We start from the raw sequence: 27,889 nt of genomic DNA on the forward strand, positions 1-27,889 counted from the left end.
AAACTACTTGTGATGATGATATGAGAGCATCTTTCTCTCCCCCCAGGGCGAGGTCTCAATATCATTTCATTTCGAACCTGCTCTTAGTTTTTCGTGGCTTCTCTCGCTCTTTTCTCACTTTGTTGTCAGATGAGAGCCTAGCTTTGTAGCTGCTGATCGACTCATGGCTGGTGATTGATTACACGAAAAAATACATAACACTTACAGATAGTTATGTTGTTTTGAAGTGATTAACGATTACCAACGACGACCTACTTGTATTATTTCTTTTTTGGTATATTCGAACTACTTAGATGCTATTAATCGAACGAAAATGTGCATAGTCTGTGCTGGTTGTAAAGTATTATCTACATTGCAATCGTATTGTACTGGATTCATGCCGAATATTACTGTAATTATTGCACCAAGGACAGAGTTATCATCTCGGTCCACATCTCCTTCTCCGGATATTGCTATTGTTCGTAGCATACCGGAGATTTATGTTCCCAATGATAAATACAATGAAGAAACACCGATTCGGCGGAAAAGTCATGGGAGCCGTAAGTCCACAGAATTTGTTCGGATAATTGTAGGGATCATAAATGTTTGACTGACATACGGTTACTGAGTCATTGCCTGGTGGTCATCTTCTTTATGTTTTATCACCGATCAGCGGCATCTTCTAAGAAATTACACCGGAAGATGAAGAGGGGGGCTATCTCGTGGCTAGGATAATTGTTTTCGGGATCAACAGGGTTTTTTCTTCGGAACCATAGTTAACAATGAAAAGTTATTATATAATGGTGGTATGCAAAAATCGGAATTGTGGAAGAGAAAACCTGATGGCCGCGGCCACGGCCGAAGTATTTTCGCTGTCTGAAAAAATGAAGGTTGAAGTCTGCGTCTCCAATTAATATGTGCTATTTAGGCTCGTCGCTTCGATATTGCTACCGTATTCAGACTGCAAAAAATACTTTCTAACCTACATTTTTTCAGACAGCGATAATATTGTAGTTAGCAAATATGTTTTACTTTCATATTTTTGTCCCGACTTTAGTCCGTTTTCCGGTAATTTTTTAGATTGAGAAACATTTTGTTTTTCGAATTGTTAGAAAACAAATAACAGAGAACTGGACAAGAAGAAAAATCCGGGCAATACAAATAGTTTTGGGTTACGGTAGTTGTCGCTGTCGGACCATCGGCCACAGCTACCGGCGTTTCTCTTCCACAGCTCCAACTTTTTTGTATCAGAATTCTATAATAGATTCGATATTTAAGGCTACTGATATTTAGAAACAGGTTACAAAACACTGGAATGTTTGTGAGAACTTTATCAATAAAGGTTTTTTCCAGTTCGTCTTCGAAAGCGTGGGGATACATCACGTCGAGATGCTGTTGAAGCCGGATTTGAGCCAAGAGACGCTGTGCCTAGATGTCATTCGACGCAGTCGTTGAGAGACGTACAGCGTGTCCGATCGTACAACAATTCACAGTTTCAGGTAATTCTCAATAAATGGTACAGAGCCATAATCGAATGATATTTTCGAAAAAGTTGAAACCAAAGAATTCCGATAAATAAAAATTTGCAGGCCAGTGATCTTTCATTGAACCCAAACGGAAGTGTTCGGGCGGCCTGTGACAGTACTAGCGGAAGTTTCATCGCCCCAACAGCCATCGTTAACCCTGCCCAGCAGATTACCAGTCGACAGAATCACTTAAATCCAAATCGACAACATCATCATATGAGTAACGACAAAGATCTCGTCGCTCATCACAAAATCGACGTAGATCGCCGTCGTAGTCTTCAAGCTTTGAACGGTTGTAAGTCTTATTTTTTCGCTGTTGCAACAGTTAACTTGTTAGATAGCCCCGCGTGAGAGAAAATGTTCGCTACTGATTGTGATAACAGAGAAAGTGGGTGCGCTTTGAGTGGACACAGGGAAATAGAAACAGTGAGCTAGAGCACAGATAGTGCAGAAGAAAGTTTGTGTGAATCGGCCGATTGAATTGAATCGAATTGTGCACACACACCACACGTACAAACATACAGACCCGCTGACGGCACGTCGTATATTTCCATCTCTGTCGCGTCTTAGCGTGGTGCCGGTGGTTTATCAGTATATTTGACAGTCACCTTTTCCTTTTTAGAGAAAACTGATAGAAAAGTTTTTGTTTGTATCTGTGTGTGTGTAGCGGTATGCACTAGATTTCAAGTGCTCACTTTCATTTTTCTGCTATATTTCACTTTCTAGCCCTCGTGACTATCACGAAGTTTTACTGTCACAATGCAGTCAATTAGGGAGCCGCGAAGTGTCGAACTTATTCGAGGAAGCACCAAGTTTATGCGATCAGTTTCACACGGGCGTGCGAGCACATGGAGGCGTAATCGAGTCAGACCGGACAATGAGCTTTCAGCATCAGCACTCTACCAACTTTCGAACGGATCGCCCAGTGGAGGAAGATCTCAGTTTTCACCGTCGGATCTTGCTGTAAATTCTCCGATTCATAATGTAGGAAGTCGAGTTCGTGTTGCCAGTGTTAACCAGATTTGCGATTCGAGCAGTGCCCCACAGTACAGTATTGAGTGAGTTTTTATATTTCTAAAAATAATATGATCTAAAAAGAAAAAGATTGTCGACCCTTATGTGGTACCTGCAAAAACTAAAACTTATGAGGCACCTGCAAACAGGTTTACCCCATTACAAAAATTTGCTTGAATTCCTCGGTATGAGAAATTTGAAAAAAAAATGTCCAAATTTCATAATAAATAAGTCTAAATTCCTGTTAGATTCCACTCGCTAAGCGTTTGAAAGATGACATCTTTTTTTCGAGAACAGTATTGGTGATTATTGGAAATTCTTACTTATGTTAGGTAGTTGTTCTGCTCATTTTTGCCTTTGGTATTTTTATTTTCAAGCATAGGTTCCCTTTAACCCTGCCCTGTAGCTTTTTCGTTCTCTTTCCACATCTAAAGTTTTCACTCGGTTAGATTTCCCAGGCAAAACTTTTGAATGCGGATTTCAAAGAAACTCATATGTTTCCAACTATCAATCAAACTTTCATGACCAACAAATCTCGATCGAAAGTTTGAATTGCTCTGCTGCGGTTACTTTGATGTTTCTTGAAACTCTTTCGATGTAATTCTTTTTTCTTTCTAACTCCAAGACACCGTCGTCTGGTTTTCAAGGATCATATTTCATAAATCTTTCGCGCATTTCTTTTCTCTCACTACCCATTTCCATTGGTTCTTGTGGTTTGAAACTCTTATTTTCCCACTTGACTCGAAAATTGGTCCTTCCTCTTGTTAGGAATAACAATCAGCGGAATGGAGGGTTACGGGGTGAAGATGTGCAGAAATAAATTTGATTTATCGGGAACATTAACATTCGAAAATTGTCGTTTTATTCAAAATCTTAGTCTAAACTTCCTTTTCTACATTGTAGACGTTACGAAATTCTTGGCATATCACATTTGAAATTCATTTGTTTTCAAGTTTGGTCTCCCTTGAGAAGTTTAGTAGAGTAGAAATGTCATTTTTCTTATTTTGACACATCGGTCAGATGTTGCAAATGTCGCGAAATCGCAAGAAATTCAGTGGGAACCGAAGAGTGCATATGTGAGAGAATGGATGACTCCGCTACCCTCTAGTTCCTTCTAATTGGAGCTCCTCTTGTCCTCATTATTCATATATCGTTTCGTCTCTGCATCTTCTCCTTCTTCCTCTTCGTCTTCGATGAACCTCTTCTGTCAAGAAGAGCTTCTTTTCCGAGAGTGTCAAAACCATTGTTTAATCTGAAGGCAGAAAACAAAACTTTCTCACAGTTCCTGTCAGCAAACTGTGTTTGTTGTTAAGATTCATCCCCCGCGTCATTGAAATCTTTGTTTGTTTTATTTCCTGTCCAATTTATTTATCGTTCCGAATTCATTCAGATCAAATGATATGATGAGTGAACGATCGTTGTTTTTATTTCTTTCCATCAATCGTTATAGTCTGAATTCCCAAACTTTTCGTTCACTGGAAACACTAATTTAGATTTTCTCTTTGAAATATTTCATGAATTAGATGAGCGGCCGTTTGGGTTAGTAAACCGATATAAAATGCGCATATTGCATGCACATTTACTAACGACGACGTCCTTTTCTGAAGAAGGACACAACGGGACACTAATACATGTCGTAAAAGAAGGTGACGGTATGGATCACTCACTGAGAAGTGGTCCCGTCTGTCTTCTTCTTCCTATCTTCCTTTTCATTTTTCCCTTTTGAATCACAAAATTTTCGATTTTGGCATTTATTGCCTTCTCCTTCTTGTTTTTGAATTCAAGATGAAAACGTGAGGGAAAGTATTTATTGAAAAATTTTCATCAAGAAAAAAGTTCTGCGCCTCCAGTTGATGCTCATTTCCTTCTTCTTTTCAGTAAATATTATTCCCGAAACTTTTCTCCATCGAATGAACGCCTACAAAATAAAAGTGCCCTTACACATCTAAATCCCAGTTAATTCATGTGTGCGTCTGTTGGCTCTAACCATTGCCAGCAGCCGTCACGTTTTCGTCCGGAATGAGAAGAAGAAGAAGACGGGAGGAAGACACGGGGTCTGTCCCAAATTGGCTCCCATCCTTCCCTTTCTTTTTCTACATCGATTCCATTGTATTGTGTTTCTTTTAGTTTTCGGGATCAGTGCTGACCAGCTGACTACTGCTTGATAGAGATAGAGCAAAAAACTTCATTGTAAGTGGTCATCTTGGTCATTAAGGCTCTTTTTTTCTAGCTGCTCTTCTCCCGTTCTTCTCCGTTTACTTTAGTAGTTTTTTCTTCTTTTTTTTTTTTTGAGAAAATTTCCCACTAGCTGCCTCTGAGCTTCACAAAAAAAGTATTACAACGAGAACAAACTGAATATCAAGAATGTAACCTTGAATGTTCTTTTTGAATGCAAACTTTAGCAGGTATGAATTTTTCTTTTCTCTTTTCCTTTCTTCACACCGATTCTCCATCCTCTTTCTCTCTTGATTCAACTTTTATCCAACTACTATTTCACACTTTTCATCGATTCGTTTTTCTTCTATCATTATCGTGTCACAGATTGTAGAGCTCCGATGATACTATGTCATTAGTGTCAGGAAAAACAGAGAATTCGGCGAGATGGTCAATACGACCATCGTGTTCTTGTAATGACTCCCTGTTTACGATATCAGATACGGAGTGCTCCGAAATAGAAGCAGATATGCGGAACAAAGACCGACATAGCTGGAAAAGAAGGTTTACAAATAGATAAAAATCAGAACTGATGAAAGATCGTCTGGAATATTCGATCAATTAATTTTTTCTTGATTTCAGCCAACGCCGCAGTGTTCACAACATCGGAAACCCAGTAAGGAATTCATTTGTCGATGGAATAAAAAACACATCAACACCTAAAAATCAGGTTAGTTTTTTTTTCCTTGAGAAAACCGTAAAAGCTGAACTTCAAAATACCAACGGTCGATTCTTTTTAAAAACGTTTTAAAAAGTTGATCTGGATGAATAATCAATCAAAAGTCGTTTTTTGAAAAAGTTTATTTTTAAATTCACACCCTATTTTCACACTTTCTCGTTTTTTTTTTGGCTATATCGTCTGAACGCCTCATTTGTCCTCTACTGTTCACATTCCCTCATGCAAAAACCCAGTTTCCGACGGTCGGGCGATTGCAGATGCAATCTCACAAATTGGTGATTTTGACGGTGGCCACTTTTTATGTTCTTATTGGTGTTAATCTGGGGTTGGCTAGACGCTCCTTGTCTCTCAAGGAGTGTCAAAATGTCCTTGGCTTCGGAGTCAGCTAATTTTGTTTTCGGCTTCACATTCTCTATAAGTTGTATCTATTCCAAAGAGTCAGTAGAGAAGAAGATCCTTTCGGAAAGTTTACAAACATTTTCTACAAAACGCGGCAAACATTCAATCCATTGTGTTTATACGAATGAGTGTTTACCTGAATCCGAACCTTTTTATTATTGTACTTCTTCTCACTCTTCCACACCCTCTTCTATTCACACCAATTACTGTTCGGAAATATATGGTATTCGTTGAGGAACGAATGCATTCAATTTTCTGTCCTTCCTCTTTTTTGTTCATGTATTCTGAATAGTTTTTTTCTGTCCCTCACTCTGCAGTTCTCTTCTCTTCTTCTTCATCTCGTCTCAGTTAGTTTTGCATCACTGCCTACGTTTCATCACTTTCAATAGTCTTTCTCAGCAATCGAGATACTTTTCTTTGTCGCCTCTTGTTTTTGTTTGATTCATGCTGTTATCTGTCCGATTTCAGATTTATTTTAATATATTTTTACTGTTCCTAAAATATTCATCAAATATTTTCGTTTGATTTGAATATAATCATTTTATTCAAAGTAATTAGAGATCTGAACTTGAAGGTTATCCAACATAGAATTTTTCCAAATCCCTTATTTCGTTTATTCTAGCGATTCTAAAATAAATGTAGCACTTTGTCTCTCTGTTGATTCCTTTGTATCCATCAGTGCTCCACCGGCTTAGTAGACTAAGAGCCATATGACAATACAGCAGACGGTGACAAAATGTGGCCACTACTCTGTTCCTTTTGATTTTATTCGCGTTTCCATAGGTTTTGAGTAAGAGGATGTGCTGGTGAAAAATCATTCGAAGCATATGCCGCCAGATACTTCTTTTCTTCTGATGTGAATCCTGTGACCTGTTTTCTATTTCAGTAAATGTGCGATAGTATACAACATGTGATCCTCCGAATTTTACTGTCTTTTTCGTAATTTCGGTGGAAAAAAGTCCTCTTCTACCTTTTTCCCTAATTAGAACAACTAGAACAACTAGAACATGAATGCATTCGTCAGCGTTCTGATTGATGCGTTTCTTTACTTCCATCTTTGTCCTTGTCGCTATATTGTTCGATTTCAGCAGTCTAGTCATCTTTTTAACTAGAAAAAAAAACAATAAATACACACTGAATCCTTTGAATTCCTTTTTTTTCGGCAATCACGAAACCCCCGTTTTCCTCTTGGGTAAATAGTGTCAAGTTTTTTTTGGTCTCTGTCCGTGGCGCCGCCATTGTTGTCCGTTGGCTCGTCTTCTTCTTCTTCGGTTTTTCTTCTAATTGTTCTATTTTTTGAGTTGTTAACCAAACAGTTCTCTTTCGTAGTTTTGAAACGATAATCTGTATCATTTATACGATACATTAGAACATGTGGCGACGGTGGTGGTGGTGGTTCTATGCACCACACAAAGCACATAACCCTATGCACAGATATATGTATCGTTAAATGTGTCACCTCTTCGATCGAAGTGGGTCGAAAGTGTCGAGTTACACTCAGCGAGCCGTGCGCATTGGTTTCAAAAAGTAGGGATCTCAAAAATCACGGGTTCCATTCAAATCTGAAGTTCAAACTTCCATTTTTGACCCAAAGTCTTCAGGATTTTATCCTTCATTATGTTTCCATGCTTGTCTTGATTCTTATCGTGATGATGTCTTGTCCGTATGACTGACATATCCGTTCCCGGTCTTCAATTCCCCTATACCGTCAAACGGTTTTATGTCATTTTCTGCTTTCCTTCCTTTCTTCTTTAGATTTTTCACCGCGAATAATTACCTGCTTTCCTCAAACTTTATAATTATCTTCTCATCGAAGCTTCTTCCAAAATACATTCCATCTCCTCTTTTTTAGCTGAATATGGAGAGAAAAAATGCATGGAATTGTGGAGACCCGGTTCGAATAATTCGATTTCCTCTCCTCCTCCACCTCTCCTGTTGTCCTTTACCACACCCTTCCTCTCACTCTCTCTATATCCTCTACACTATTATCATAATTTTTCCTATTTCGAGTCGGGTTCATGTTCTCCAAAATGCTAATTTTTCAAAATGCAGCCCTTTCTCTACATTTCTCTCGGTTTTTTAACTGCCTTTCTGTAATTAAACCAACATTGTTTCCACCAAAAAATTGTAGGCATTTTGGAAAGTCTTGACACGCGCGACTACTTTTATTACCGATTATATATGTTAGTTTTTGTTCATGCTTCATTTGCTACTGTTTTTTTTATTCTTCGCTTACAGGTCATAATTTCTTTTAGTTTTTAGCAATTTGGAGACTGTGAACCCCACTTCCTATATACTTCTTCCTGCTTATCACTTTTTCAATTGCCATAGCTGTTTTTTTGTTGGCTCAAGAGCCATACGATTGCCATGACCATCCGCTTGTCTCTGTGTCCATCTTGCAGAAGCCTAGAAGATTGTTTGCCCATTTTTTTCCGCGCGCGTTGCGTTGCACCTCACTATGCCCATCATCATAAGCATAGAGTGTATGGTGGTGTCGTTTTTCTCTCTGTTGTTTCTACCGAAACCCACAGTCTTTTTCCCGAATTTCCTTCTCTCTGCGATCCTCCGTACTTTTCAGAGTCTACTTTAGTTCCAGAAACGCACGCGGACGAGTCTTTCCGCAGTAGCGCATGATATCCCCCTCTTCGGCGATTTCGACGTTTTTCACACCGAGACCTATTTTATCCTAGACTCCCGTGATGTTTTAATGTTATTACCATTCTTTCAATGTCACTCATTTCATTGTTTCTTCTTTCTCTTTCTCGCTCTCGATTACTCACATTTCTTTTTCAACTTGTGATACTGACCTAGAAATCGGGAATACAAGGATAATAGGGCCTTTTTAAGCGTTGAGATGCCGAACATTACCAAATGTTGTTTGAATTGATAGAATTTTGAAATTGTTATGAACAGTTATGACTCACATCCGGACGTTTTCGCTATTGTTCTCTAAATTTTCCATCTAGAAAAAAGAGAGAAACCTTTTTCGAAGCATAGTACTTTTTGGGTAGTATTCGCTGCTCTTCGCGTTCTAGTTATTTCCATCTAATTGAACATTCAAAATTGCAGAACTATTTTTTTTTCACAATTTCACTTGCCTCCTCCTCTTTCCCATCGCTTGCCATCAACTAGTAATCGTCCTTCCCACATATAGCTGATTCTTATCTTGGTTGCAATTCGAATTCGGAGAATCGTCGTTTTTCTCGCAGTTCAATTCAACTTTTCACATATTCATTTCGTTACTGCGAACGATTGTGATCATCATCTTCTTCTTTTTTTCACAATCTCATACATTAACGAACTGCATTCACGAGTACATTTTATGGATTCACCACGATTTTCTCACCGCCTCCACCCACGAATGGTATCAGGGAAGACTGATAATTCTCACAACATTTCGGGTCAATCAACATGTGGACCAGTTAGCAATTTGGAGAATTTATGGCCACCATGGTCACCTCTTTGGTGGCGCCGCCGTCGCCGCCCCACTCTTAAATCTATTTCTTTAGTATTTCCTCGAATTCTTTCTCCTATCAGTCATCAATTCGTCGTCCGTTCATTTTTCCAGGCTGTCGTGGCTTCTCTTCTTCGTCTTTTATGCTTCTCCTTTCATGTCCGCCGCCTCTTGTTTTTTCCTCTCCTCTTCTTTTCATTTTCGTTCTCCGAATTCCATTTTATCAATTCCAGCGAAACGAACCCTTCATACCTACCGCTGTGTATATAATATATAGGAACGGCGATAAACAAAATTAAAAAATTTTCGCATCATCGTCGAAAATCAGTTTAAAAATTGTTTTGATGTGAACACTGATCCGTGCTTCTAATCCTTGTGTGGCGGATGAACATTTGTTGTTGCGGTGGAGCAATGAGCAGGTTCTATACAAAAATGATGGAACGGCTGACTGGCGGTTCAACATCGCCAACGTCAGACCAAAATGGAAATAGTCACCATCTTCCACCAGCGCCCCGTCATCACTCGTCTCATCATCAGATTGAGACAATCAGTGGTTCCTCAAAATTACGGGCACAATCAGGCAGTCCCGCATTAAATAGAAAGAAAAGACCGGAGGTATTTATAATAAAACTCAGCTAGATACGATTTTTAGTATTTAAAATCAATATAAAAATTTAATGGAATGTTTCTTCAGGTCGCAGTTGCTCCGTTGGCTCACAAGAGTCGACATTTGAGCGAATCTCGAGATGAAATGCGCACAGATCGACGTGGAAGCGGTGGGCAGATGAACCTTCCGGCTTACACGAATTTCTTGATGCGTCATCCAGGAGAAGAACGTCTTGGTGAGTTTAGAAAAAGCTCGATTTTTCACAACAGACTTGTTCAAATCGGGAAATCGGGATTCCCGTTTTCCCGGTTTTTCCGAAAATTTTCGGGATTTTTTTCGCCAGGAATTTTCCCGAATTTTTTTCCCGGGAATTTTTCCCGACGTGAATTTTCTCGAAATTTTTTTCGGGAATTTTTCCCGAAAATTTTTTCACGAAATTCCTGGAAAAACGGGAAATTTTCCGATTATTGTTTTTGTAGATTTCTCAAATTTTCAACTATTTTTTTGTTTTTTGAATAGTTTTCCAAGCGAATTTATTCGACACTTTTGAGAAACGTAAAGAAATTGACAGATCTCAACATAAATTGAGAAAAATAGACAAAAATTCATTGAAAAACCAACTTCTTGATTTTTCCCGATATTCCCGAAAATTCCCAAATAATAATTTCGGGAACAAAATTTCCCGAAAATTTTTTCGGGAAATTTTTTGGGAACCCGATTTATCGGAAAAAATTTCCGGAAAGTTTTCGGGAACAGGAATTCCCGAACAAGTATGTTTCACAATGTCTCGAAGTTCTTCCAGTTGATGGACCAGTCAACAATGCTAGTGATGCCAGGATCGCTTATCTGGAGAAGAGAATCAGAGAACTAGAATTGGCACAGAAGGAACAACAGAGTACGCACTCTACACCTAATCAGTCGAGACGTAAGTGTTTTTTTTAAATCGATCAGAAAGTTATCAGCTATAAAACGTAGGAGGTATGATAGTTTATGAGTTATAAATTTTGAACTGTAATTCAACAAATCGCCGCTAATTGAGAGTGAAAAGAGTGAGATAATCGTTTTTAATCGCATTAAATGGATAACATGATATCTTTCTGATTAGATTTTGATAATAAATAAATTATTCAGATTCTTCATCCAAATCGTCACACTTCAATGGAAGTATTGGAATGTCCACAAGTGAACAACTTCGAGTTCAGGAAATGAGCGAAGAGCTGGCTACAAAGGAACGTAAAGTCACATCTCTAGAATCAAAGTTACTGAAGGCTTATCAAAAAATTGAACGTCTAAATGAAGATTATCAAGGAAGAATAAAAGGATTGATGTATGATTCAGAGAGAGCAAGAGACGATTTGACTCGCTGTGTTGAGAAGATTCATCAGCTGGAGGGCGAATTGGATGAAACTCGTGCCGCTGCTCAGAATGGAGATCATACGAATGAACAAGAGTATCACGATCTTCGTGACAAGATCTGGAAGCAAGAGCGAGAACTTCAGGAGAGCAGAACGTTGTTGACTCGGTTGAGAGAGAAGGAAGCGGAGTTCGAGAGAATGCGGTCGGAGAAAGGATATCTTGAATTGAAAAATGAGAATTTGAACAAGAAGCTTGAAGCGAAAAAGCGAGCTGTTGAAGAATTAGAAAGAAGTGTATCAACTCTACGGCTGGAGCAAACCATCTGTCAACAGTCGTGTTCATCTGGTTCAACACCATTGGCTGATGAGATGGAGACGATGTCAGATATACGTCCCTCGCTGGCCCGACCGTACACCAAGGTATGGCTTCGATCATAGGAAAGTTCAACAAATTTTGTTTTTTCAGGCACATTCTACATTGGGATCTAACAACATGTCTCCACTTTCACATTCCAAATCCAGCGGTCTCACCAAAAGTTTCTCGAACTTTGCACTGAACTCGTCGAAACAACGCGACGACATAACACCGATGATGAGTCGTTCGATTCGTGAACAGAACCGTCACATAACAATGTGCCGAGCAATGGTTGTATGTCTGAAAGATACTGTAGATCGAATGGCTCGAGGAGAGAATCCTGATGTGGCTCGACTTCTTGGAGTCAAGCTGAATGTAATGTCTGAAAGTGAAATGGATGATGAAGAAGACCATGAGGCCGATGAGTCAAAACCATTCTCAATGATGTCTGCCGAATCTGCTGTAAGAACTATAAACTCATTAGAAGATTATCCATTTTTTGTTTTCAGCTCTCAAAACAATGTGCAAAACTCGCTGATCTCGATAAGGACCTCGATACGATTCGGTGTCAACTAGCTGACTGGCATGGACAAACGAATGCAGAAGGAGAAGGCGATCGTGATGTGTGCCGTGTACAGTAGAACTGCCGACACATAAAAATCATCGCATATTGTATTTTAATCATTTTTGCTCGTATTCATTTGTAACATAATTCTCGATGCTTCTTCTTCCCTCTTCTGAATCCTTTTCATCCTCTTTCTTGATTTAATAACTTTGTAAGTATCAATTATCAATCCAATCGTGTAATTAAATACTGTCAAATGCGTTCTGTGTGAGGAACATGAATTCAGATTTACGGTTTTATGCTCTCCCCTGTGCATTTTCCCCAATTTTCTGAAATCTCAGTTCTTTTATTCACAACTGCATCCATCGATCTTTCGAGCCCCCATTTCCTACTACGCGGTATCTCCCTTTCCCACTCATCCATCAAACGTTCTTCCGTTCCTATATGCCAACAAGTAGAACTTTGTTGTTTCACTAACAAGAAAAAGCTCTGTCCCTGACTGCATTCTTCGATGTCATCGTTTTCCTCTCATTTCAAACCACTTCCATATCGTATCTGAAGATCCAATTTTCTCTGTCGAATAAGTGTGAAACTGAAATGAATGTAAATGACAATGCACAATGTCTATGATTTAATTCGTCATCTAAAAGTTTTAATTGAATGAATAAGATTTCATCAAAATATGATGTGATCAAGTGGGGGTAATGAATTTTTTAGATATGCTAACCATGCCATTGTATCAACGGAAAGCCTTCAACAGTTCTGGACTCAACACCTCGATATGCAAATATTGTCGAATCAAAAAACAACTGGCACCTGAAAATCTCGGCAATTACTCTTTGACTACACCACTCTTTGACTACACCTACTCTTTGACTCCACATTCTCTTTGACTACAAAATCTCTTTGACTACACTTTTTTGTTTTATAGTACTTTTTGACTGAATTTATTGGAGTTTCCGATTTTTGTCTCATATTATAGGCTTAGGCTAAAACACCTGTTTTCCGGTAACCGTTTCAGCCTAAGCCTTTGATTTGTACAGAAAATAATAAAATTTAGGAAATTTCAGCGAAAAAAAAGAGAATTTTGCTGATTCTCGCGAATTTCAGTACTTTTTTCACTGTTATGTATTTTTAGAATTGTCAGTTTTTTGTTTAAAATTATAGGCTTAGGCTCAAATTCTTCTTATATTCTGTAAGAACGCCCACAAAAACTGCAGAAAATTAAAAAATTTTAAAAAGTGTAGTCAAAGAGACTTTGTAGTCAAAGAGAATGTGAAGTCAAAGAGTGATTGCCGAAAATCTCGCACGCGTGTTGATTTACGAGGCTCCGCCCCTAAATCTGAAACCGTATACTGGACGAAATTGATGGGATTTTCTGAACGAAGTTCGGATTTTTCGGTAGAAATATGATCGCTAGCATCTCTATAATTCATTTTTCACTGAAAAAGCCCAACCCAATTGCGAAAATCGCGCGAGCGAGGCGAACATTTTAAATTTACGATCTAGCCGCTCCACAACAGAGATGAGGCTTTCAAGCAAACATTTTAAATTTTCAAGTGCCAGTTTTTTTTCAATTCTAAAATACCGTTTCGAGTAATAATAATATCCAGACATAATTTAAACACCAGTTTTGTAAATTGGTAAAAAGCTTTGTGTGCTGAGAAATCGGCAGATTGCAAAAAGTTCACTAAGAACAATATGTTCAAAGTTTTTGAATGTTATTTTTCTGAAGTGATAATTCACTTTCCGGGGATTAACAGTTGAATTTTTAAAAGCGGAACTTTTCTCACTAGGTGGCATAATAAAATGAGTAAAAAGTTATTCGCATGCGCCCGCATTGCGAAATGGCGTGCCAGGGTTGCAAGGAGGCGGAGGTTCAGTTCTCAACAAAACAACCACCGCTTTTCGCGTTGAAAGCTGATTTCGCGTTTTTTTTTCATTACTCAGAATACTTTTTCAAAGAAAGAACGAAAATTTGAATTATATTTCAGATGTCGAAGCGGCCAAGTACATCAACGCATCCGGCCGAGGTGATTAAAAATTTTTAAGAAACTGTCTAAAATTGAGAATTATTTCAGGATGATGAGGATATTCCTGCAGAATGCCATGATAAAATGATAGCGGAAAATCCCAATGACTACGAAGCACATTTTGAAACGGAAAATGTTCAAGGAGTATGGTGTTAATGTTGCTTTTTCGTTTCAGGATTATTTTTTACAGACATCATTTCGTGCACCGTTATTGTCTACACATCTTGAGTTTCTAGAGCATCATTCACCCGATATGACAATGAAAGAGTTACTTAGTAGGAAAAGAGCTCGTACCCAACCAACAGGATTCATCGATCATTCTCAATCAAGGTATTATGATCGTTACAAGCAACAGGAGTATACACGTCGCAACGATTACATGAAGTATTGCCACGTTTGTCGTAAGAAGACCGTGGGAAAACTTCGAGTGCTACCAGGTGATCTGAGGATGAGAAAAGTATGGATCCTCCGCTCGAATCTGGACGAAGAAAGGTCTGCAGAATTGTGGCTGCGGGAAATGGCTTGTGAGGGATCGCACGGAGGAGAATTTTGTGAATCTCATTTTCCACCAGGATCGCAAAATCTGAAAGGAAATCAATTACTTCCCATTGACGTTCGTCCTGTGGTAAGCTAACTTACAAGTTTGTGGTAACTTCAACGCTACTGTTTACAGGAAGGGAGACATTCGGTAATGGAAGATATCCAATTTGATTTTGATGCCATCCACCTTCAATGTGTTTTCTGCGGTAGAGACGGACCTCTTGCTACTATGCTCCCTTTCATACGAGTAAGATTTTCATTTTGTAAATAAAAGTAACTTTCCTGATGTGATGAAAATGTGTTACTGGTTACAGAATCGCGCGAAGAGAGGCCGGTGGATTGACGTTCTGGCTGCTGGTAACAATGATTACAAATCTCGGTTGACAACTGCATTGAGAGGCGGAGTAACACAGTTCTTGTGTGATTTTCACATAGGTGACGGCAGCTTCGAAATTAACGGATTTGGAGAGTGGCGTCTTCTACGGAACGCTGTTCCGAATCCGAGACTTACTGCAGCAGACAAAATAGGCGAACGAAAATATTTAGTGGACAAATGCCGCGATGAGTTATTCTGGGATCAAGAATTGTGGAAGAATGCTGATCTAATCAGTCAGATGACTCCAGGAGAAGATGATGACTTGATTCAGGAGTTTTTGTCAAATGGCGTTCAAAGTGATGTAGGGAATCAAGAATGTGAGTTCGAAGGTTTAGATTTGATTACAATTTTTTTCAAATAAAAAATGTTTCAGCGTCTCTACCGCCTCCCATGGTGCAAGTCACAAAAAATAATACTGTCAACGCAGAAATACCAGGAACTTCCACTCCGTCAACGTCTACTATCAAACTTGAGACAAAAGACATATCTTCGCTTGAGGATACCCAGTATTCCGATGATTCGGACGAAGAAAACGAAATGATTGAAAAGATGGGAGAAATTCCGTATTCAAAACGTCTTTGTCAAGTGTGCAGTGCCGTTGAACCGATAGTAAACGATTATCCATCTAACTTCCCCTACAAGTTTACAATCCGGACTTGGCCGTTTGACGAGTTCCGACACAGGAAATGGCTAGAAATCATGGATTGGCCTCTTGAATTCGAGGAATCGATGAAGACGTTATGGCAAAAGAGAAAAACCGAAGGCTCATTGTCACAATCTTACCATTTTTGTCCCATCAATGTTTGTCAGTCTCATCTGGAATATAGAGTTAGTCTTCATTATACAAAACATTCAAAACGAATACGTTATTCCAGCAACTTCCACAAAGAATGGAGCATTGGCATCAAACCTTCTGTGTGCTTTGTGATTCGTGCATGAGTGATAAGAATCTTCTTGTCCAAATTCCACATGATCTTGAAACGCGGAGAAAATGGGTGGATAGTCTCTTTCCATTTGACGATTCGAGTAAATTTCATATTAAAAAAGTTATCTGGGTAGGTGATATTTTTCGAAACATCCTCCGATAATATTTCGATTTTTTTCCAGCTACGTCGTCGATTTCTCCGCCCGAAACCGACTCGATATCGTATCTGCGTCTATCATTTCAGCCAGAAATCCTTCTTGGTTGATAGCGAAGGAAAGATGGTTCTCGATCCTGAAGCGCTACCCCTTCCAATGGATTCTGATGATTTCGATCTAACACCCCGCGGACCGAATTCTGTCTGCAAGTGCATTCTATGCGATGATTGGAAGAGAGTTGAGGAAATGGTGACTCTTCGGAATCCGAACTCTGATGCCGAAAGAGCTTTCCTCGTGGATATTCTTATTCATACCGAGAAGATTATTGTGAAAAAATCACTCAGTGCATTGGCCAAAGCAAATCGGTCAGCACTGATCTGCAATGCTCATTTCGCGGATGGCATGGACCCATTCAGTATTATTGCCGAACGTCGAATTATGTACGGTGTTCAAGCCGAATGTGTGTTATGTGGTCATGCTAATGATTGCACTACGATGATCCCGTTCCCTGGGTTGGAAGACGGAAAGCTACGTACCAAATGGATCAATTCGATGTGTCGGGAGCCGTGGATTTATCGGTATCTCACGACACGTCTCGAAAAACCTGGACGACACTACCTGTGCGCTTCCCACTTCAACCGTAATTCTCTTCGATATCATGCAGGCCTTGGCCTGTGGAAAAGATCGACAGCTTGCCCAGTGTTATCGTGCACAACTGAAGAAGAAAGACAAGGGGTGTGGGATTTGAGCAAATCTCAACCACTCTACCATCCACTGGTTCTCGAAGCATTTGACGTTGACGGTTTTGGACCACTTCATTACGACGACGTTTTGAATTTTCTTGGTGCCGAGAGAATGCTTGAGGTTTGACACATAGGAAGAAGCTTCAAGGTATCTGTTCGTTTTTCAGATTGAGAATGAGTTGAATTTCCATGGACGAAGTGAAACATTCATGCGTAGAGAGACTCGGAGAAAGCATGGTCGGAGCTTTTATGACGATATGCCAAACATATTTGCTCCAGAAGATCTGGAAGAAGTAGAAGAACATGTTGTGGAAGAAGAAGCGGTTCCAGAAGAATGTCTGATATATGAGACTGAAAATCCACTGGAAGGAGACGAAGCGCTTGTTGTAGAAGAAGAGGTTGTTATTGGTCAAGAAGAGTGATTACTGACCGTAATCTTGTACCTGATTATCTTAGTGAAACTTAAACCGGTAATTTTAGACGTTGTACAATCTGCCTCAAATTTAAAAAATCTTTTTTAAAACTGTTTTTTGTTAAATCCTGCCGTTTCTCTGTTCTTCTCTTTTCTCTATTGTAATACACAGACTGCCGAATAAATACGTTGCGTTGTTTCCGTACTTTCCAATGTTCTCTGTTTTGCATATGATAAGCGGCTTGTACCACCTTCCGCCAGTTGTTCTTCTCAAGTTTTGCGTTTTCGTTGCTTCATGTAATCCATATAAATAGGTTTTGCAGATGGCATTCACATTTGCCGCTCTTTGCTACCTTCTCGCGCTCATCGCCGTTGGATTCTGCATTTTCTTTGCAATCTACACAGTGAGTCCTTTTTCAATTGATTTTGAATCTTTACTTTTTTTAAACATTCAAAGGTTTAATGTTATTATTTTTTATTTCAGATGATAAAATTAGAAGATTAAATTATTGCAGGTAATTTGCGTCGACGAGCTGCGCACCGACTACAAGAATCCAATCGAGCAATGCAGGAATCTGAACCAGCTCATCCTCCCAGAGTACATCATTCATGGAACGTTCACTTTCCTCTTCATTCTCAGTTGGCAACTCATCTCCATTCTCGCCAATCTTCCACTTGCATTCTACCACATCTACACATACATCAATCGTCCAGTGATGTCGGGACCAGGAATCTATGACCCAACCACTATTCTCAACCGTTCTACTCTCTCCTCCACTCTCCGCATCTCGTGGATCAAATTGGCTTTCTACCTAATCTCATTCTTCTATTATCTCTACGCGTAAGTTCAAATTGCCCAAAAGAGAAGGAAATATTTGCTTATTTCAGTATGATCTACACTCTGGTCACCGCCAACTAAGACAACGATGAATCCGATGCTTCCAACTTGATCTTAATTTTCTCGCCTCCACCCCCATCAATTTCCAATATTTTCTTTTTCATTCTCTTAAAGGCCATCCTATTTATTGAATCTGACAGTACGGTTCGTCAATTCTTTTTCATCTTTTTCCTTTTTGTGTTTCTAAACGACATTTTGCATCTCTCATATGTGAGCTCTTTCTCGTTAATAAACTCTTCTATCACCTAGTTGGTGAAGATCTCATTTTGCAAAAACAAATTTCGGAATTTTTATTCGGGTTCAAAAAATTTTAAAGAAGAGGGTTTCAATTTTCGACTTCCACTAGTGTCGGTTTTCGAGCCGCCGAGTTCGTACTCCCTTGTGAACTGATAGCTGGTACTTTCGACGAAAGCATTTTCCGTATTTTTTCAGAAGCAAAAAATGAGAAGCATGGCGTAGCTGCTCCAGCGAATATTTCTAACTGAAAGAAATAAATGAAATGAGACCCTATTATTTGGTATAAAAAATCGAGCTGTGGAAGAGAAAATCTGGTGGCCGCGGCCACGGCCAAACTACCGTAGTCAGCAACCTTCCTTTTTTTTCGACTTTCGTCCGTTTTCCGGCAATTTTTAATTAAAAATTATGCTTCCCGACTTGTTTAGAGGTTTTCCGAAAATGTTAGTTTACTGTGGTTTTTGTTACGGGGATCCACTCCCTCAAATTTTTCACCTTCACAGCTCCGATTTTTTCTACCAGAATTATATTACTGACCGTATTAATGGACTTTTTGATAATAAAAGCAGTTGCGGCATTGAAGGATAGTGTCTGACAGAATAGGAATACGGTAGAAGATGCCTGAAAATACAAGGTTTCAATTCGAGAAAAATCAGAACACAAAAATACCTGAAAAAGGAGAAAAATGATGATAGCTTGAACTAGAACCCTTGTTTCTTGTTTATTCAATGCGGACTTTTTCATTGAACATATTTTGAAAACCACAGCAACATACATACAGAAAATGAGCACAGGAATACCGAATTGAAGCGCTAGTTCCATCTGAAAATCATAAAATTTGTGATTTTTGGGATGTTAAAGTAACCCACAAATCGAATCCATTCGGGTTGAGGGAGATCAACAACACTTCCAGCCGTCTCACATTTCAGAACAAAGTTGTCCTTTTTCGCTTTTAAAAATACGTATCTACAGTTGTTGTAGGCCATAAAAAATATAATTGCACCAGGAGCCAGCCATACTATGACTAACCAAATATAGACGAAGTGTCTTGAAGTACAGGAATTGGTAATCAGAAGATACCGGAAAACTTACGAATCGAATAATGTAGACGAATAATTCCGGAAGAGGAACACAGAAAACCGTTGAATAGCAATGACAAGATTTGATATTAAAATTGAATAATGCATATAGTCTGCTGTATAGGAGAGAATTATGTAGATATCTGGAAAAAAAACCATGAAGAAATATAGATACGGTAAATACCTTTGAGACAATTTATCTCATTGCCTGTTACAGATATCAAAAAGGGTTCAACTGACAAAACGTTTTTGATATTATAGTAAGCATTTTTTTCAGTTGACCACATTTTGATATCTGTTACAGTAACCGAGATATACAAAGAGCTCAACGTGCAAGTATAGATATTAGGGTTTTTACAGTACCAGAAGTCACGAAATCCGGTGTAAGAAGAGAGAATAAAGTAGCTGGAACATTGATGACTAAGTTGAGAGAAGAAAGAAAAAACACAGAAACAGTTAATTGCGACAGAAACCAGTAATATTTTATCTGAAATTTGTTTCAAACAGGTTGTAAAATTCTTATTTTCCCAAACGTACTGATTTGAACTGTCCCCACAACAATATCAAAAGTACCAAAAAGGCTCCAGTTAAGAGAGTACATGCGATCACAGAAATGACGAACAAGGTGATCACAAGATAGTAGAGGGATGTTTTTTGTTGTGGAGGAACTTCGGCTTCAATCTGTAAATGTCACATTTTGAAACGGGTGGTCGAAATTGAAGGTCAACCTATACTTGAATTTTGAGCTCAATTATCTCAACTTCTGTAAAAGATAACGAAAATCTCTCAACTGATAAAATGTTTGTCATAATAATACCTACATTTTATCGGTTGACAAAAATTGATATCTCTTATAGAAATTGAGATAATTGAGCTCAAAGTGCGAGAACCGAGTGGCCTGCTCTTTGAGTGTTTACGGTTTTTATTAAAACTTACAGTTAAATACCGATCATCACAAAAAGCAGAATTTGAAACAAGTAGGAGGGGGAAAACTATGAGTAACCTCGAAAGCTTATCTTTCATCGGGATAAAGTAAAAGTGTGGGACTAACTCACTCACAGACTGCTTTATATGAAAACAAGAAGAAAATCAAACATTCATGTGATTGGAATTGGCACCCAGCATTGCGTCTGAATATGAGTACTTGTATTAAAAGACTAATTACTTTTTACTGGATATTTATAGATTGAAGAAATGGTTTATCTGAAAATCAAGAACCAGAAACTTTTAGGTTCATTTAGAAAACATTCTTGTTATAGCATTTTATTTGAAAAAAGACTGAGCTCTAATTCACTTGAAACACTCCATACCGGGGGCTCAACCTCTTGCCTTTTGCTTACTGTATCTAGTACTTGAATTTTCAATTTCATAGTTTCCGAGTTTCCGAGTCTCCAGAATTTCTAAATATCAGAATTCCTAGTTTTGAATTTACCAGAAAATTTAAATTTTGGATTACTGCTTTTATAAAATTCTGAAATCCGGAGTGTTTGAATTCCCGAATTTCTAAATTTCCGAATTTCTAAATTCTCAAAATATGAAAATTATTACAGTTCTTATTCTAAAATTTCTTAACTTCTGAATATTCGAATTTCCGAATTTTTTTAATTACCAAAATTTTTACATTCTTAATTACTGATTTTTTGAAATTCTGAAATCCGGAGTGTTTGAATTCCCGAATTTCTACAGTTCCGAATTTCTAAAATTAATCTCGGACTTTCTGAATAACATGATGCCTGAATTAACAAACTTTTTTTTCTAAACTTCAGGATTTTCGAAATTCCACATTTCCCGAGTTTCCCAAACCTTCTGAAAAAATCCGGAACATTTCCTAATTTCTGGATTTTTTCGATTTCCCATGTTTACGAATTTCTGTATTTCCAATCTCTGAAAATTCAGGTTTTTCCGAATTTCTGAAATTTTGAAATTTTCGAACATTTCAGGATTTTCGATCCAAAATTTCTTAATTCCTGAATTTCCAAATATCTGAGTTCCAGGGTTTCTGAAGTCTAGAATTAGGTCTGAAACGAAAATCATTTGAATTAAAAATTTTGAGAATCGTTTATTCAAAAAATAAAAAAAAATTGAAAAAGAAATCAATTATTAATTTCAATTATTGTAGGCTTTTTGACAACATCATTCGAATTCCCTTGTGAACTGACAGCCGATATTTTTGTAGAAAGTAATTTTCGAATTTCTTTGGAAGTGAAGAAAAAGAAGCATGGAGTTGCTGTCCCAGCAAATATCTCTATCTGAAAATAAGTTTATTAAAACTTCAATTCAAAAATAAACTCACTGTATTAATGACTCGTTTTATGAGAAATGCTGTTGATATGTTAAAAGTAAGAGTTTGACAAAATAGGAAAACAGTGGATGATGTCTGAAAGATGAATTTTGTTATTGTTTTTTACCATCACAGAAAATACCTGGAATAAAATGAAAATAATAATGGCTTGAATCACAACCCGTATTTCATTTTTGTTTAGTGAAGACTTTTTCATTACAGATATTTTTATAACTACAGAAATGTACATGACAAGGATAAAACAGGGCAATCCAAATTGGAGAATTAATTCCAGCTGATAAAAAGATTTTTTTACTTTATTCAGAAAAAACAGACCTACCATTCGGATCCACTTTGGCGGTGGAATGTCTACGGGACTCTTTATAGGTTGACAGTTTAAGACATAATGTTCATCTGTTTTCTTATAGTTATATCTACAGTTGTTAGCTGCCATTATAACTGTAATAGCTCCCGATACCAGCCATACTGATAACAGCCACGCAAAGATTACAAGCCTAAAGTTCAATTGTGATTGAATACATAATTGATAAATATAACTGACGAATCAAATACTTTGTATGTAAGGTGACGAAAGAAGAATACAAAGAACCGTTGGATTGCAATCACGAGATTGGATATTAGAATTGTGTAGTGGCAAAAGTCGATGATGTAAGACATTACAAAGTAGAGAACTGAAAATGAGATTAAATTAGGAATGATCACTCGGCAATTACCTGTCTGTGTAAACTCTTTCGTCAATAAAGAGAATAGTGTAGTTGGAACATTGACGACCAAATTTAAGGAAGATAAAATGAACACAGAAAATGTTAGTTGTGTTAAAAACCAGAAGAATCTCATCTGAAATTGATGTTCATATTGTTGAAGTTTAGAGAAACTCAAGGATTATATGGAACTCGAGTACTGTGAACGCTCAAAAAAGCTCCAAACTATTCGTTCACTTTGAGCTAAATTTCTCTTTTCCTTCAAAAATATCATAGTCTGTCAACTGCTAAGGGGTTTTCATAACATCAGCAACATTTCATCAGTTGACATTTTTTAAATATCTTTTGAAGAAACCGAGATAATTGAGCTCAGAGTGCAGCTCGTCTTACAGCATTTACGGTAGATGACAACATACCGTTCGAAAATTTCCCCAAAAAATTATAGAGCAAACCAGAAAGGTGCCAGCTAGCAAAGTTGATAAAACAGTGAAAATAACAAATGCTGAAATTATAATGTAGTAAAGTGCATCTTTTTCTTCTGGTGGAACTTCCGAGTCTAGCTGAAAAATTGTTCAGTTTATTCTAACCTCTCAAAGAACTTTATACCTCAAAAATAGGCGAATTATCACTAGCAACGTAATTTGGTTTCATCCAAGTAAGGAAAAGACAAAGAACCAGAAACATACGAAATTTGGAAAGAGTATTAGTCGATAGTCAGTTCAAAGGATATTATTACTCAGATAATCTAGATATTTTATGTGGTGTAAACTGCAATTTTCGTGATTTGATTAAAAATTTCTAACTCAAATACGGCCGATAAAAGGCAATATATTCCGGGTTAAACGAGACAAAATCACCTGTAAGGGTAAAGACCGACAGGTCTGAAAATAGAGATAGCTGAAATCACGGAGTTCATAAAAAATCACGAGTTATTGCAAGTACGAAAATTAAATTCATCTTTCTATGTGGATCTCAGAGTTTGTCTTCTTTGTTGACTGTTTGAGTTGACCAGTGAACTGGTGGCTGATACTTTTACAGTAATCAGCTTTCGAATATCTTTGGAAGTAAAAAAGAAGAAACATGGTGTCGCTGCCCCAGCAAATATTTCGGCCTGAATTCGAAAAGAATTTAAATATTTATAGTAAAATGGTATTACTGTGTTGATGACTCGTTTGATAAGAAAGGCAGTTGTAATTTCGAATTGAACAGTTTGACAGAGAAGAAAAACAATCGATGATATCTGAAACTTTTACACATAAAATTACCGACAACTTTAATCGTAAACATATATGTTTATAAAAACACTCTTACATTAACGCAAATGCAGACATATTACTCGGGTCTAGTATCAACGCGCGTTGCGGCTGAAACTCTAACGGTGAGCGGGGCTTAAGTTCTGTAGCGACATTCAAGGCGCATTTAAAGGAAGAAGTATTTGAATAGTTACTTTCTGGCCTAACTTTTTGATTTTTGATAAATTTGATCGTTTGAACTTTTTTTGAACAAAAATTCGGAAAATCGCAAGAAAAAACTACATAAAATCATTGAAAATTATTGAAAAGTCGATGAAATTCATGGGAAAATGGAGAAGAACAGGCTAGAAACAAAATTTGAAAATACATGTTTTTTTTAATGTGTCTTTAAGGATTTCGCTACCGGACCTAAGCTTCGCTCACCGTGTGATTTTTGACCGCAACGCGCATTCAAGTCGACGTTCTATTACAGGTTTCACATTATACATATCTAACTTGCCTGAAAGAGAACGAAAATGAAAATAGCTTGCTTGAGAATCGTCATTTCATAGCTTTTTTGATCTGACTTTTTCATTATACCTATCTTGATAACTAGCGCAATATAAATTATGAATATAAGTATTGGTACCGCTATTTGCATCAAGATTTCCACCTGAAATTCATTTGTTGCATCACCACTAAAACACATTTTCTAATTTACCGCTTGAACCACTCTAGGAGGTTCTGTGACGGTTCTGCCGTCCGATGAGCATATCAAAATATAATGCTTCTTATATTGCGTATCATATTCATAGCTGCAGCTGTTTGACATCATCGAGGTTACCACAAAAGCAGATATTACCCAGACAAAACTGAGCCACAGAAAAATACAAGATTTCCCAAAAACCTTTTCTGTTGAACTTCCCAAAAAGAACACTGAGAATCGATGAATTGCAATAATTAAATTAGAAAAAAGAACAGCATTATGACAGAAATCAATTATATTAGACATGATGAAAAAGGCATCTGAAAACTTATGGTACACGCATTGTGCTTCAATTATAGAAATCACCTGATTTAACGAACTCTGCTGTGATTAGAGAGAACAATGTTGCAGGTACATTTATCAAAAAGTTTAAGGATGACATAACGAATACAAATAAGGTTAAATGGATGAGAAACCAGAAGAATGTCATCTGAGAAAAAATAGCTTCCTAGTTATTCAGAGAATTTGTAGCTTACTTGTTTGAAATGACTCCAAAAAACAAATCCCAAGGCAAGAAAAATTCCAGACAATATAGTCGAAGCAAAGGTTGACAGTACAAACAGGGTGATAACAAGATAGTATAAACCATTTTTATTTTCTGGAGGAATGACTGCGGAAATCTGAAAAACGTAATTGGTGAATCTGCCTGGTCCAAACGATCTTACTTCTACTAATGGAGTGTCTTTACCGTCTACCGGACCAGTATTTGATTTGATACAATGAGTTATTCCATTTGTATCAGTGAAGTTTACACACGGAGGGCTCTGTCCTATTACAAAGCCAACGAGAAACAATAGGAAATAAATTGAAGGCATATTTTAATATGAGCGAATAAGCTTGCTTCTATTTGTAAGGTTAATCTCGGAAAGCAGCTGGATCAAAACCCAGGAAAAATAATTAGAATAGGCTGATGAATAATTGTGCTTGCTAGTGACCTTACTACCGAAAACTACGCTTATTAAAACGTAAAAGTCTTTATAAGATCAGAAGAGTATCCAGCAGTTCATGGAAATCTACACACTGGGTTATTTTCATAATGCATTATCTTCATTAATAGTCACAGAGATTTACCGAATCAGCAGCTGAAACCCTTATTTACGTCATTCTCTGGAAGGATTTGAACACGAATTTCACCATGGAAACATATTTTTTGCACGTTGTTTCAATCAGGAACATATCACCATAACAATTGAAAATAAACTGAACCAGCAGTTCAATTACCAAGATATGGGAAGGGGGTGTGTCAATTGACAAAACACTTCTGATATTATGATAAACAATTTGGCAGTTGACAAATTTTTTGTATCTTCGGCAGAAACCAAGAAATGTTGGCTCAAAGAAAAAAGTTCGGGCCCTTCTGTTAGAGTGTTTACTGTGTGTAATTTGCGATTTCATCATTTTGAATTCGATCAAAAAGACTTTAATTAATAATAAGCTTTATTGAAAGATTTAAAATGTCTAGTTATGCAACAGATCCAAGATTAGAAATACTCTGTTGTCTGTTAGGAACTCTACTATTAGAATTCACTTGTGAATTAAATATAGAATTTTTCGTTGATACGATTTTCCTAATTTCCTTTGATGTGAAAAAGAAGAAACAAGGCGTTGCTGCACCGGCAAATATTTCCATCTGAAATCATTTGTTCAAACCAAAATTTTCCTTCCTACTGAATTCCATACCGTATTGATAACTCGTTTGATAAGAAATGCGGTGACGATGCCGAATTTAACTGTTTGGCAGAAAAGAAAAACGAGAGAAGATATCTAGGAAATTGAAAAACCGATTAGAGAGAAAGTTATCAAGAACTTGATTACTTGAAAAACGAAGAAGACAAAAAATGCTTGCTTCAGAATTGTGATTTCACTCTTCTGTATCGATGAGTTTTTCATAAATGTGATCTTTGCAGTTAATGCAATATAAATACCAACTATTAAACACGGGAGTACAAATTGAATAGCTACTTCCATCTGAAAATATAGAACTTTGAAATTTTGTAAAATAATTTCAGTTTACAGTTTGTATTCCTTTCGGAGATGGTATATTGATTCCTGAAGCCGTCTGACAATTGAGTACATAATGCTCATCAGCTGTTGTGTATTTATATCTACAATTATTATACATCATCGCATAAACGACCAGTAAAGAGAATAACAATATCGATGCCATCCATATATAAATAAACGGTCTGAAAATTCTCAACAGATTCCGATGACCCCTTTCTCTTTGAAATTACGTTTCGAAGACACTGTCGGCTAGGTTCCGAAAAAAGAAAACAAAGAAACGTTGAACTGCGATCACTAAATTGGAGAAGAGAATAGTGTAATGGCAAACGTCGATGATATAAGACATAAGAAGAAAAACGTCTGGAAAAAAAAAGAAAAATTGCGAAGAGACTTTGTTTTAATGATACCTGATTTTACAAAGTCTTTCGTGAGAAGAGAAAAAAGGGTTGCTGGAACATTTACCACTAGATTTAGAATAGACAGTACAAAAATAGAAAGAGTAAGCAATGACAGGAACCAGAAGAATTTCATCTGAATTTGAATTTTAAACGGGAAAAATAAGTATTTAGATATTTTAACATAAATCAATTGACAATTCAAAAACATCAGCAGTTTCAGTTGACCAATATTATTTTATTTCAGCGTCTTCGCAAACGAATGAGTAATTTTCCTCTTTTTATATAATTTGCTCCATGAAACTGCCAAAGTTTTTGGATTCTTTGCCGATCAATACTAAAAACATCATTCTCACATGTTTGAACCGACGCCATAAAAATATGGAAGCAACTAAAAATGATCCGGTGAGAAGTGTTGATATTACTGTAGATGTTACAAATAATAAAATGATCAAATAGTAAACCGCATTCTTATCCTCCGGTGGAATCTCTGCATCGATCTGGAAATTCCCTTCTACATATTGTAAAGATCCAAAGATTCCAGACTTACTTCCTCTAGTGGTGAGGATTTCGGAGGAGAAACCCCACCCGAAAGAGATATTAAATGAGCATTCATCAGTTGCACAGATAAGAACAATGTTAAGAGAAAAATCACGCCCTTTCAGATTGAATTAAGAAATTGAAAGAATAAGTTGCTGATTAAGAACCGGAGAAAAACAGGGCTCGTGCGTTTCAGGAAAGCAGCTGAATATTGGAAAGCAATCCCACATGATTGGTTGGTGTCGAAATGTTATTGAGTGTTAGATTTGAGTGGATGAAAACGGACTGACGTGTTTCTTGTATGCTAATCTATGTCAAACACGAAAATGACTTTTTGTCATTGTTCGACGTATCATTGTGTCGAAGAACACTTGAAAGGTCAGCCCGAAGACCTTCATCAAGAAACA

At 37.4% G+C, this 27,889-nt stretch overlaps 6 protein-coding genes across 6 annotated transcripts in view; 3 read left to right on the forward strand and 3 right to left on the reverse strand.

Annotated features, from left to right (window-relative positions):
* Positions 1 to 313: 313 nt before the first annotated feature.
* On the forward strand, positions 314 to 12,223 carry Cbr-noca-1 (the record flags this gene model as incomplete). Its single annotated transcript, XM_002636905.1, has 11 exons — positions 314 to 539; positions 1,333 to 1,478; positions 1,569 to 1,800; positions 2,395 to 2,563; positions 5,316 to 5,477; positions 9,628 to 9,880; positions 9,960 to 10,107; positions 10,675 to 10,797; positions 11,004 to 11,647; positions 11,694 to 12,044; positions 12,092 to 12,223. The coding sequence occupies 11 exons, from the start codon at positions 314 to 316 to the stop codon at positions 12,221 to 12,223; spliced, it is 2,586 nt and encodes an 861-aa protein (XP_002636951.1).
* A 1,918-nt stretch (positions 12,224 to 14,141) lies between these two features.
* Positions 14,142 to 17,341, forward strand: Cbr-him-17 (the record flags this gene model as incomplete). The annotated part of the gene is made up of 9 exons (XM_002636904.1): positions 14,142 to 14,180; positions 14,229 to 14,324; positions 14,371 to 14,805; positions 14,854 to 14,967; positions 15,035 to 15,413; positions 15,470 to 15,924; positions 15,972 to 16,151; positions 16,204 to 17,040; positions 17,087 to 17,341. The coding sequence occupies 9 exons, from the start codon at positions 14,142 to 14,144 to the stop codon at positions 17,339 to 17,341; spliced, it is 2,790 nt and encodes a 929-aa protein (XP_002636950.1).
* Positions 17,342 to 17,654: 313 nt separating this feature from the next.
* Cbr-cnih-2 lies at positions 17,655 to 18,250 on the forward strand (the record flags this gene model as incomplete). The annotated part of the gene is made up of 3 exons (XM_002636903.1): positions 17,655 to 17,735; positions 17,847 to 18,172; positions 18,220 to 18,250. The coding sequence occupies 3 exons, from the start codon at positions 17,655 to 17,657 to the stop codon at positions 18,248 to 18,250; spliced, it is 438 nt and encodes a 145-aa protein (XP_002636949.1).
* A 304-nt stretch (positions 18,251 to 18,554) lies between these two features.
* CBG09424 lies at positions 18,555 to 20,565 on the reverse strand (the record flags this gene model as incomplete). The annotated part of the gene is made up of 8 exons (XM_045237691.1): positions 18,555 to 18,710; positions 19,001 to 19,084; positions 19,133 to 19,285; positions 19,333 to 19,510; positions 19,556 to 19,685; positions 19,906 to 20,029; positions 20,080 to 20,223; positions 20,479 to 20,565. 8 exons carry the CDS (start codon positions 20,563 to 20,565, stop codon positions 18,555 to 18,557), a joined length of 1,056 nt encoding a protein of 351 aa, XP_045094052.1.
* Positions 20,566 to 21,635: 1,070 nt separating this feature from the next.
* On the reverse strand, positions 21,636 to 25,358 carry CBG09423 (the record flags this gene model as incomplete). The annotated part of the gene is made up of 13 exons (XM_002636901.1): positions 21,636 to 21,791; positions 21,836 to 21,919; positions 21,966 to 22,118; positions 22,164 to 22,338; positions 22,386 to 22,515; positions 22,558 to 22,681; positions 22,962 to 23,105; positions 23,702 to 23,785; positions 24,298 to 24,450; positions 24,499 to 24,803; positions 24,850 to 24,973; positions 25,020 to 25,163; positions 25,209 to 25,358. The coding sequence occupies 13 exons, from the start codon at positions 25,356 to 25,358 to the stop codon at positions 21,636 to 21,638; spliced, it is 1,926 nt and encodes a 641-aa protein (XP_002636947.1).
* A 1,143-nt stretch (positions 25,359 to 26,501) lies between these two features.
* Positions 26,502 to 27,889, reverse strand: part of CBG09422 — a gene marked incomplete at both ends in the record, with an annotated part of 2,583 nt that continues 1,195 nt past the window's right edge. The window contains one exon of the mRNA XM_002636900.1: positions 26,502 to 26,511. Coding sequence (XP_002636946.1) covers positions 26,502 to 26,511 — 10 coding nt within the window. The remainder of the gene's footprint in view (positions 26,512 to 27,889) is intronic.

The sequence above is a fragment of the Caenorhabditis briggsae genome, assembly GCF_000004555.2.
Source record: "Caenorhabditis briggsae complete genome, chrV, whole genome shotgun sequence".
Taxonomy (NCBI): Eukaryota; Metazoa; Nematoda; class Chromadorea; order Rhabditida; family Rhabditidae; genus Caenorhabditis; species Caenorhabditis briggsae.